This window comes from Agelaius tricolor, unplaced genomic scaffold (assembly GCF_023055355.1).
Source record: "Agelaius tricolor isolate 1412-34295 unplaced genomic scaffold, bAgeTri1.0.p SCAF_4, whole genome shotgun sequence".
Classification (NCBI taxonomy): Eukaryota; Metazoa; Chordata; class Aves; order Passeriformes; family Icteridae; genus Agelaius; species Agelaius tricolor.
The window spans coordinates 16,326,696-16,338,864 of NW_027269264.1; the positions used below are offsets into that span (position 1 = coordinate 16,326,696).

The 12,169-nt window shown below is 36.2% G+C and overlaps 1 protein-coding gene across 6 annotated transcripts in view; it reads left to right on the plus strand.

Moving 5' to 3' along the window:
- CDC42SE2 (CDC42 small effector 2) overlaps window positions 1–9,857 on the plus strand; it is an 83,373-nt gene extending 73,516 nt beyond the window's left edge. For all 6 annotated transcript variants that reach the window (XM_071424727.1, XM_071424729.1, XM_071424732.1 and 3 more), the window contains 3 exons: window positions 2,842–2,943; window positions 7,403–7,520; window positions 7,938–9,857. In XM_071424727.1, coding sequence (XP_071280828.1) covers window positions 2,842–2,943; window positions 7,403–7,501 — 201 coding nt within the window. In that variant the 3' untranslated portion in view covers window positions 7,502–7,520; window positions 7,938–9,857. The remainder of the gene's footprint in view (window positions 1–2,841; window positions 2,944–7,402; window positions 7,521–7,937) is intronic.
- The last annotated feature ends 2,312 nt before the right edge of the window (window positions 9,858–12,169 follow it).

The following is a 12,169-nucleotide window of genomic DNA, read 5'->3' on the forward strand; positions in this document are numbered from 1 at the left end:
GGCTTGTGAGCTGCACAAGGAGAGAGCATGGAAAGCCACAGATGGTAGAGGGAAATGAGCATAACTATGTTTAATTTCTTCCTAAGTAGGAGATGAATGTGCTGCTTCTTTCAAATTCAGTTTACTGAAAAAATCAATCTCGTGTTAATTCTTACATTAGCATACGTACATCGTTATGCACGTATTATTACAGATACAAGGCCTCAAAAAATACAACCTCAGAACGAAATCCTGGCAAAGCTTATATTTCTAGTGTCCTCTGTAAAAGCTTTGTAACCTTTTCAAGCATGTTCCCCGACTGCTTTCTCCTGTGTTACATTCCTCATAAAGAGATTGTTTTCTGCAGTGCTCCCCATGTCTTTACACATTCTAATTGGTCAGTTTGGTTGTGGCTGAGACCGTGTCTACAGGATCAGCACATTCTAGTAGGATCAGCTGTGTAGGACAGCAGAACAGTTGCTGTTGGGGAGTCATGATGTGTATTAGGTGTCTTGTGATCTACTCCAGCCTGGCTCACCTTGTTCATTGGCCTCAATGTCTGATAGCAATGGGAGAACATCAGTTAAGTCTTCTAGTTCAGCTTCATTTTTTAAAAAGTGTAATTTTTGCACTCCAGGGTTAGTCTAAAATTAACATTGAATCATGGTAAGTGAGAATTCGTAAAGCTGCTTCAAAAGCATTCTTGGGATCCAAGCTAAAACAGTAATGTAAATGCAAGCTGGGTACTCCTGCAGGAAAAAAAAAAAAGTAAATCAATTTTTTATTCACTTTCACAGTGAATTATTTTGTGGCACTGCATTTAAATACTGATCCATAGCTTCATGGAGCTCACATCAGTGGGCACATGTCAGGCAGATGTAGCAGGCTGATGGCCTCTGATAAGGAACTCAGTTAAGATAAGAGGCATGGTTTGGTGGCAGTGCAGTTTAAGTAGTGGTTACTTGTTGACTACCTGATGATTAGTGGAGAATCATTTACAGTCATTCACAAGATCCAGCACTTGTTAATGGCATGCCAGTGATCTTAACAAGTTAAAGAGTAAAATAAGTTACTTTGAACAGAAAAAAAAAATTAAATTGTCCTAAAAACTCATAAACAAGATGAGAAAAATCTAAAGTCTTTGAGTTTGTCTATATCTTCTCTGCATCAAAAATCTATTAAAATGAATTATGGGTGTATTGTGTAGATACATACATTTGGTTGCTGTTTTTTTTAAAAGAGGGAGAGAGGCAGGTGCTGCAGTTATTAAATAATTTTAAGTGTTTTAATTAAAGCAGTGTATTTTTATACAGCTATCTAGATCATCTTTCTGTGTCAACATTACAGCATATTACAGTAGAGGATGGTGTAAATACAACTTTTTTATAGCTGGAATATTTTATTTGATCAATTGATTTTGCAAAATTATTTGGAATTAGAGAAAACTAGTAGTTTTAGCTTAGATCAGATCATTGTATTTAGCTGTTCCCACAGAATTTTATGTGTTCCTCCTCATCCCAGCTATTCATAGCATGCAAGAAGGTACTGAAACCTACTGAAATCTCCTTTTGTAATAGGGAAAAGGGGCAGAACAGGACTAAATGTGTTCTGTACTTGCTGGCTAAACCTTATGATGTATTCTCATAGGTATGGGCTCTGATTCATAAAGATTTCATCTGTAGCTATTGAAATAGTAGTCAGCCCACTCGAGGCATGTATCTTCGTGCCTTGAGTCTGTGTGGTCTTACAACCTCATAGCCAATTAGAAATAGAGATCATTAAAAACAAGACCAAATGAACTTTAAGGTAATAGGAAGGTTTCACTTGAGCTCAAGTAAGTTTTTAGCTCTTAAACTCTAATTTGTACAACATACCTTAAATTGAGATATTGGAACTGTGTTTTGTGGCTTTTTTTTTCCCCAAATGCAGGCATTTTTCAGAGTATGGGCATATGGTGACTACACACTGCATGAATTGCTCCATGTAAGCTCCTGGCTCTGGCCTAAGGAATGAGGATAGGGTTTTCTTGTTTTTATCATTTAAATGCTATGCTTAGCTGGAGGCAGGCAACCAAAGCAGCTTTAATTAGAGAAATTCTTTACTGCCTCTAATTTTTTTACTTGCATGTTATTAGATTACTAAAAAATGAAGCTGTGACTCTGAAAATTGGGAAGCAGAATTTAAGCAATTCTTGCCTTCTGTCACATGGTATAGGAATCAGAAGAGTCCCTGAGCTGCCATTTTGCCTTAGTACTGCACTGGACCCCTTCAGCTCACAGTCGAGAATCATGCAGACTGGAAGTGATCTTGAGTGTATGGGTTCAGAGTTCAGTAAAGTATTTGTGACTAACCCTGATCAAACTCAAGGTGCTGTTCTGGACATTGCCATGAAGTATATTGCAAACAGTAATATCAGGGCATGCAGATAAGAAATTCTGTAAGTTAGTGGCTTCATAGACTATTCTAACACACTTTAATCATTAATTCTTGTTTTGAATTACTCAAATTTGATCTGTCCCACCGTGGTTTAAATACAAATATAGGCAGAAGTTACTGTATGAAACATTGCAAATACTGGTTAATAAATATGGAATTTATTAAGGTTATTAACAAATGTTTTGTTGGCCTAAATGCTGGGAGTGGTATCCATGCTTGTTGGTACACATCCTCCAGGTAAAAAGGACAGTAATACTAGTGGCTTGGTTAAACTCAGAATTTGGTCTCTGTTTTTTGACTCTGTTAAAATGCCTTACAGTATATGCACTATCCTTCCTATAGATGGTTAACTTCTGCTTTTATGAAATGTATAGTAGTTTTTGCCTTTTCAGTGAATCTCAGATATTTTCTTTACCTTCCTTTCAGAAAAGACGACGGCGGATTGATCGAAGCATGATTGGGGAGCCAACAAACTTTGTTCACACAGCTCATGTAGGATCTGGAGACCTGTTCAGTGGAATGAATTCAGTAAGCATGAGTGGATGAACATAATTTCATATTAGACAGAATACAGGAACACTGTATTTGTATGTTGTAGCTGAAGCAATGAGTTTTCAGCTATAAGAAAGCATCGATATGAAACTGAAGAATGACCTTATAGCATTTTAATTCCAAGTCCTAAACACTAGCATTCAAGCATACAGATTATTTTTTAATTCCTATATTTATTGATAACACATTTCAGATGCTGTAGAAATTGCATAGAATACTTTTTAAACTAAAAATCCACTCTGATTATATGTATGAACCAAAACAGATGTATACTTGAAAATATACTCAGGTATTATATAGAAAAAACCAAGTGTCTTATAGTTAGCTAGATTTCTTACCTTAAATGCCTCAAGCTGTTTTAAATATAGTTCATGTAGAACTCTAACTTACCTCAGTTTATGGTGCAAACAAATTTATGTTTAGGTGTTCTTGCTGAGCTTTTTCTATATTCTGTAGCCCTGTTTGCAGTGTGAATTATTTCAAGAGCAAGCAGTGTCACAGTAAGATTTTGTAGCTTCCTGTGAAAGATGGCCTCAATAAATATTTGTAGCTGTCTGAAAGTAAAAAAACAGAAGCTAAGATAAATAATGAAAATGAGCTTATGGAAAGAGGTGTATGTTTTAGAGCTTCAAATTTCTGTGAAATATCAATCTGTTTCTAAGGTCAATAATATAAAATATAGAAAATGGTTGCATGTAGATGAAAAGTACTTGTTGACTTTATTAATAGTCTTTAAAGGAAAACATATTTGGAGATGACAAAGACTTGTTGACAAAGAGGAAAAATCTCTGTGTCTGTCGGAAATATCAGAATGGAAAGCAGAGCTAAAAAAGCTTAAATGTAAGCATAGGAGTTCACTTGTAGCTTCAACTAGTTTAAGTTGCCATTATTGAGATCACACAAAAATTTTTTCTAACTTGGCATGTAATGAGGAAGGATATAGCTAGAAAATTCAACATCATAAAGTGTTTTTCAAAAACAACATAGTGGGCTGGAAATGATTTTTAGTAAAAAAAAAGTTTAGTGAAACTGTAAGCAAGTTAAATGGCCAAACAAATTCTACTTGATAAAATTTAGTTAAAGCTGATTCCTTATTTAATGTGATATATTACATTAATATTTAAAGCCATTATAAATTGAAATAATAGATAACGTGACCAGCTTGTTTGATTACTTTTTTAAAGTGTGGCTTTTGCCTTTTTAGTAATTGTTGTTTCTCCTGAGGGAACCTTCCTCAGTCTCACAGCTGAGCTGCCTCATTTGAGATTTGTGTAGGTGGCCTGAAGCTTTATTTTTTCACTTTTTGCCTGTTTGCTCTCATCCTTTTCTTGCATAATACCTAATTTATCCCCATATAGTAGGTAATCATTATTGTCTCTCTACATAAACTTTTTCGTTTTGAATGCTTCTAAGTAGCTCTTTTTCTCTTTTTTCTTTTTTTTTATTTGGATAATGTGCTGCATCAATGACCAGCAAGATTTTTCTGATCCTAGATGGAAAGTATCTGTATTGAAAAATAATCATTCCCACTCCCCCTGCTTCAGAGGCTCAAATCTCTGTTTTATCACATTGCATATTTTCTGCCTCTTCTGTGGTAGTCTCCACACTCATTCTTCGCAGTGTAAATTCCAAGATTACAGTGTTAACCTTCACATGTTCTTCTGCTGCATAATTTCCTTTATAGTATGGACATTACAATCCCTCAGGAACCTCTTTGTGCTTTCTTTTTTTGGGTACCTTTGGTGAATACCTGCAATTTATTTACTGTTTTTCCATTTATATTTGGTTCTTTATTCACTTTCTGTCTGTCCTGTGCCTTTTTTCATCACCATTATTCTTTGCTATACATCCTCACAATTCTGACTGAATAATTTTTTGACTATTCAGAATAATTTGGAAATATTTTGGGTTTTGTTTTCCTTCTCTGTAGAGTGCCTTGATTCTTTGTCAGAGGTGTACTTAAACAGCAGGAGCCCTCTGTGCACTGTTTCTTGTTCATTTCCATCCCTTTTTTCCCTATTTTGCTTTCACAGTACATGGTGAAATTTCTTTCTTCTGATGCTTCATGTTCTTCAGTTCAGTTTTTGATTTCATGTATTTCATGTAGTTTTCCGTTGTTTTCTTTCTCAAGATCTGTCTGTGCTGTTTCCTAATTCAGAAAGGGAGGGTAAAAAAAAAGGAAATAGGGAAATTTAATGAGATGCATAAGCAACACAAGAGTTTGCATGACCCTTAATGGGTACAATCCTCTTTCCTTTCCAAAATCTTTCAAATCCTTAAGTCCCATGTAAATTAGACATAAGAGAGAAGAACCTTGCTCTTGCATATCATCAGAGAAAGGCCATGGCATCTTTGGGAAAGAAAAAAACCCAAAAATTGCATCTCACAGTGCTTGTTCTTGTTGCTCAGCCTCAAAAGGAGGGTGCTTCAGAAAAAATGCCACCTTAAAAGCCTACAAATGTTAGACCTTTTTTGCATAGCAATTTTAAAATTGTATGTCTCCTACAAAGGTTTTCATATACAAAATAGCTGCTGAAATGTTAATGCAGACTAGTTCATTTGTTGCATTCTCTGTTTTAAGGGCAGTAGTCTCTGAATTTAAGACTGATACTTCCTATCCACGTACTCATGTGTGACTCATGAAATTAGTCTAACTTTTAGAAATACCCTTGACAACCTATACTTCAGTCTTGCAATTTGTGTTGATTTGCTGCTCTCCAAAATTTTCAAGTCTTGTAAGCAAGTTTTTAGGTGGAAAGGTGATGTGGCCTGGAGACTTCTGTAGGTTTTTTTATGCTGGATTCAGAGTTCATTCAGATAAAATGACCAACATCCTATATTCACTCTTGTGAATACATTTATGTGTAGATTCATTATTTTCCAAGGAAAAAACTTAAATTCAGACTTTGTTTTTTTCCATAGGCAGCAAAAGATGCTTAGTGAAGAAGATGAGTGGTTTGGTAAAATGTGCAAGTTCTTAAATACGTCCCCATGCACTTCAGCACGCTCTTTTACTGAGTTTGTAGTCTTTGACGTCAGATGCACTAGAAAATTGGTCCTGAACACTTTTCCTTGAAGAAAAATAAGATGGCAGTATTGCTTTGATGTAGCTGTATCACTTATTTCAGCAAAAGGCCGAAGTATAAAATGGTTTTACATTGCGCTGCTTAAATACATAAAAAAACCACAATCCTTTGCATAGCAATGTGCCATTGAAGATACAGATCAATAAAACAGGCCCTTTTGTCACATAGGTTTGAAAAACTGTGTGGAAGAATGAGTTTGCTGATGTATTCTGTGCCTGTGTTTTGCTTGCTGTGGAAATAAAATAAATTTCTTTCATCTTCGTAGACAGGGAATATCGTGCAAGCTGCTTGGAAATGTTTCTCCTGTGCTGTTTTAATACAGCACAGTGATATTCCAGTGGTGTTTTTAGGTCTCTGTGAAGGAGGAGCATAGATGAAATAATTGCAAGTGGTGCCCTGCAGGCATAGCTTTAAATGAATGTTATTTTCCACTCTTTGTGTAGTTGTTATGTATGCTCTGGGATGCAGAGAAAAAAGGGCCAAACCTTTAAGATTCAAGTTGTCTTCCTTCAGGCACTTGGCCATGATTATTTTGACTCATGCAACGCAAGCAGGAAAGAACTATGGGTTTCCTTTTCTGTTTGGTGATAGAGGCAGTGAAAGTCATAGCAGGATGTGCATGTGTTGAAACATGAGGCATGAAAAGGGGGGCATGAAGATTTATATGCATCAGACTAAAAATACTTTCAAATAAGCTATGTTCAGGAAAGTTCAGATTTACTAAGGTTTAAAAAGTAAATGTCCTCCATTTAAAGGATCAGTTTCAATTAAGGCAAGCATTGTATATTGTCATGTAAATAGATAAATCAAAAATGTTCCACAAACCAAAAGGTCCATTTTTTGATTTAGGAAATCCTAGTTTAACCCTGTTTTAATGATCTGAATTAGCCATACAGATATTTGCAAGTTGGATATTATATCTTAAATATAATGATGTTTACCTAGTGATAAATGTATGGTTCCTTATACCTGCCTGAGAACGTTTTCCATATAACAAGATAAATTTTAGTTTGTCAGGTGGAGTCAAGGCCAGTAAAAGATTTGATTTTTTAAATTTTTTTTTATTAATCAAGTGGGTCAGTGAAACCATGAATCAGCCAGTTTTCTTTAGGAGAGAGGAAAAACTTTTGCCTCAGCACCACTTCTTTGATCTTTTCTGCTGAGCTACACGCTGAAGTTAAAATTTCAGCAAGGCTTGGATGCATGTGTTCTTGTCCAAAGTAATATAGCTTTACTGGTAACAAAGGAGAACTTGGAAACTAAACCTAGACAAAAAATAAAAGCAAGAAGATGCTACAACTCATTGTTCTTCTTCTTTCCTCTACTCCTCTTTTCCCTTCTATCTCCAGGTCAGCTCAATTCAGAATCAGATGCAATCCAAGGGAGGCTATGGAGGTGGCATATCTGCAAATGTTCAAATGCAACTTGTAGATACAAAGGCAGGATAACCTTGGGGATAACTTTCCTGTAAGTATTTCATTCTACTTCTTAGGCGCTGTTAGAGCAGTATGAAAAACAATCATAATGTTTCATAATTATCTCCTTATAAAAATCTGTGTCCTTATGATGACCAATTTTTAAATCCATTTCTGAGTAAAAAATTAGCTATCTTGTAAGAATGTTACTTTTTCACAGAATGGAGTGCAGATTGTTCTGACTGTGTCAGTCTGACCTTAAGCGTGTTTTTAACTAAAGGTAGGCTGATCTTTGCAGGTGAAGTTAGTTGTAAAACAAATCTCAAAAGAAGTTTGTGATATGATTATGGTACCACTTCTGCAATGCTTCCATAAGACGTATGGTGTTAAGTCAATGTATAGCAGTACTGCAGTTGGAAAATGGTCAAATGCTCAAAACTTGGTTTAATGCATGTTTTCTGTCTTTTAGGTTTATGTGAGTTCCTGTATCTTCTTTCCTGTGTCCTCTCTTTTGCCTTGGTGACTGCTTTCTGTGCTCATGACAAGAGAAGTGATGGCTCATTGTTCACCCTTCGTGATTAGTCCAGTGAAAAGTTGCTGTTCTGCTCTGATGATGCCACTTATCAGATTGGTCCGACTGTGCCTTTCAGGGGCATGCACGCATTGGCCTCAACCAGTATCATGGACGTAGAGCTGTTTAGGATTGGTTGTCACTTTTTAGTTGTTCTAAGGCACATTAAAGCACCAATCTTAGCTTTCCTCATTCCTCAGAAATACTAATGCACAACATTCTGTTGCTTTTTAGTCTTTTAATCTTTTCTCCACTCAAATAGTTTAGAATGAGTTTCCACTAGTGTCTTCAATTACTTAAAGTTCACTGAATTTTTTAAAGGTCTTGAGACCTGCAAGCACAAATAATTATTTCATACAAAATCACCAGAGTAGATGACCGCATGCTTTGTGAGGTTGCTTTTTATGGTGGCCTGCTTGGTGCTAAAAGAAAAAAAAAAATGCTTACTGCAGATGTGAAAAATTTTGCTGTAGCACCAAGTCATGCCTGTTTCTGAAAAAGGACTTGTAACTTAGCTGCTTCAGTCATGTCTTTATTTTAGTTTTTATCCAATTGGTCTTGAAATAATAAAGAGAGAGCTTGCATTCATGAGGCATTTGTTGTAAATGTTCAGTATATTTATTTTGAAAGAGCTGACCTTGAGACTGTAAACCAGTGTAGTACCGTATCTAAGTGTTGTGGAATCGCTTTAGTCTATTTACACAGAAGAGCAACATGTTTGGCTGCTTCTTTTTCTTTCTACAATTAATTTCAACCTGTACAGTCATTTCCAGTAGCAGCATGTCAAACTGCCTGCAATATTGGCTGAAAAGTTTAGTAGACCTTTCTAAGTAGTTGGCAGTATCTGTGTACTACTAAATATTTAGGGCCATGGAAGTTGCTAAGAGCGACATACTAATCTGGCAGAACCGGTGCCAATGAAAACAACATACAGGGTGACTTTTTACTAAGTCAGTAAAATGCCTTTTGCTCAGGTTCCAAAGCATGTCTCTTTCACATGTTGTGAAACTGCATTTTAATATTGCACTGTTTTCAGATTATCTCTATAAGTGGTCCCTTTTTTGCTTCTTGCTCGTGGTTTTAGAGAAGTCAATTATTTGAAGCCTGGTTACATTAGATTTTTATGAGGGAAAAAGACCCAAACCATCTAAACAAATAAGGCATAACTGATCCTAATCAAATCCATTTCTATGTGCAAATATGCATGTAGACTACTGTCATAAATGATTCTTTATTATCTTTCTATTCTTTCCATGATTTCACATTGCAACAGCTGGTGATTTAAATATCTATGAATCTACCTAAGCTTCTCTCTCTGTTTGTAAACAACACATAAAATACACAGCTATGGAGGTAGTTTGCCTTCCCTAGGTTGTATTTCAGTGGTAGATGTCACTTATCTGGTTGAATAGTTCAAAGTAGGTTGGATAGTGTTCGCTGATAAAGGTTCTGATTCCTGATGAGATGTTCAGTTGTCTGGATGCGTAAGTACATGGCGGTGCAGTGATACATATATTTTTTTTAGGGGTTAGCATTTCCAATGCCACTTTAACAATGACTCTTAAATATACTACAAAATTATTACAAAATTATTTGATCTTTGTTATTGGTAATAGCAGCTTAAATTTGCTTGCCAAAACTATCTTGCACTTGCCAAAATGTTTTCAGCTCAATAGCCAGGAAAAAAATTGACATATTTTTATAACAGACATACTTTTTTTGTACATTGTGTTCATTCTTGAATAAAGTCAGTTCAGTGTTGGCTTGTAGATATTAAAAGGAAAGTATTGACTTTGATTCAATAAATGTTTTCTTTCAGTTGGTGGCCTACCCTTTTTCCTTTCCATAAATTATATTTGCATTAGAAAAACACTTGCATCTTACAGACAGATTTGTGGTGAAAAGAGTAACCTATTAGCATCAATAAATAAATTGCAGGCTTGAGTTTTTTTCGTCACACTTGACCCTTCTGTTGCCATATGGATTAACCTGTAATTTTATCAGTATTATTGTCACATTGATTTAACATGTATGCCAGGGGCTTCTGCAAGGAAGGGAGAGTGTCCTAAAAATACTTTGGAAATCTTTCCTTTTGACTGCAGCTCATATGTGTGTTACTTTCCTGATTGTGCTGCAGGTTACTGTGGTGGTCAGTAAAAGACTTGTCACCATAAAATGCTCATCTACGTTAAAAGTACCTGCAAGGTACAGTATTGCCTACTATTTGGGGCAATTAATTTTTATATTTGACACTCTCAAAGTTTATTTCTTAAGCACTAACTTACTACTTTAAATTTCATACTACATTCTTATGAAGACTGATAATGAATTCTTTAGCTCATGCCAAGTCCATTAAATTGCCAGTTGAGGGGGAAAAAAGGCAGCTAGAAGGAAATAAGGCTTTAAAGTAAAATAAAGATGGAGATAAATCCGTGCTATACCAGTCAACTAATGAGTTATTTTTTTTTTAATGCTGAGGTTATAGACGCTTAAAACTGTCTACAAAGGTATATTTTGAAGACCAAATGTTCCACTGTATATGCATTTTCAGTGTCTGACATTAAAGGTTCTGCCAGTAATTAGTAGGATTACTTCAAAGGCACACCCATGAAACTGATTTGGACTGGTCTCATCTGCTTACCCTTACAGTCCATGCTAGCGCTGACACTGATTTGGCAGCTAACTCGTGGATGCTGACCTCTAGGAAAGGTTGTATGACCACATTGGTTAGTTTCAACTTGGATCACTTTCCTAATGCTTCTTCAGAGTTAGCGTGGGAGCATGGGAGTGAGTGTCATGGGATCAGAGCTAATCTGTTACAGGGAATATTGATAATTTGGCCATGGAAAAACATCAAGCTTTTTCTGTATTAAACTACCCAAAACAACAAATGCAAAAAACAACAGCAATCCAAGAAGAAACAAAACAGAAGATAAAACCAACACAAACAACCCAAACAAAACCACAAAGAAAGAAAACCAAACAAAACCAAAAGGAAAACCCACCCAAAACAGAACATTCAGGCTTTGCAGCCTGAATGAATACATCTATTGGAAAGACTAATTCCACATTTTCAAAGCTCTTTTTCCATGCACTGTGCTCACCAGCTTTGTCCAGAGTACTCTTCTTGGTCTGGGAGCACAGAGCACGTTGAACATGTTGCTAAAAGAACAACCACGTCATCACCAAGAGTCAGCCATCCTCATGCAGTATGATTCATTTCTGCTATCAGTGGTAATTCCATCTATCAGCACTGTACAAGAAATCACTTTCTGCTTTCACACAAGACAAGAGAAATTATAAGTTCAGATTTGAAGCAAGTTTTCTATTAAGCCTGGAAAAACTCAAAGTGCTGGTTGAGTTGGCAATAAATTGATGAGTACCAAACTTGCTTCCTTCAATAGGATGCAGATGGTCCATTTATGAAATAATTAAGTTGTCATGCAAAAGCTCCATTCATTTGTAGCTATTTCAGCATTTGTGTGAGCTTATAGCATTCATTGTCTATAAACAAGTTCATGGTTTGTCAGGGGTGTTCAAGAAATTTGGTAGTGTGTTTTTATATACAAGATAGTAACAGAGCCTATCAGCAGAAACCCAACAGTAGGGTGTTACGTTTGGTTTATTAGTTGTTTCAAGTGAACTGAATGTCACTAAGCAGTAAGAAAGCTTTATACTGATGTCAGCATTCTAGGAGTACTAGTCTTCTACCAGTGCCCTGCATGTCTGAGTCCTCAGCATATCCCTGTTTCCCAGGAATATGCTTTGTATACTATGCCTTCAGTTCCAGGAAGGGGTTGTTGGCTTTCAGTTTTTTAAATCTCTCATCAGTCTTTGTAGGTCTTAATTGATTTGAAATAATCTGCCAGGCAAAATAAATTTTGTGCCCTTCCTGCTGGGAGGCTCCAGGTGAATGACTCCAGTTGATGGCGCAGTGGTGTGAGGAGCTCTAATGCACCACAGAGGAGCGCCTAGGTTTATCTTTTGCACCTGCTGTCACTCACCCATGGTCCCTCATCCACTGTGTGTGGTTGGTTGGCTGTTGTGCAAGGCCAGTTCTTAAAACATTGCCTCAAGGAGGAAAATGAGTACTGCTTGAAATTGATTTTGAAGTCCTCAGTTTTCTTGAA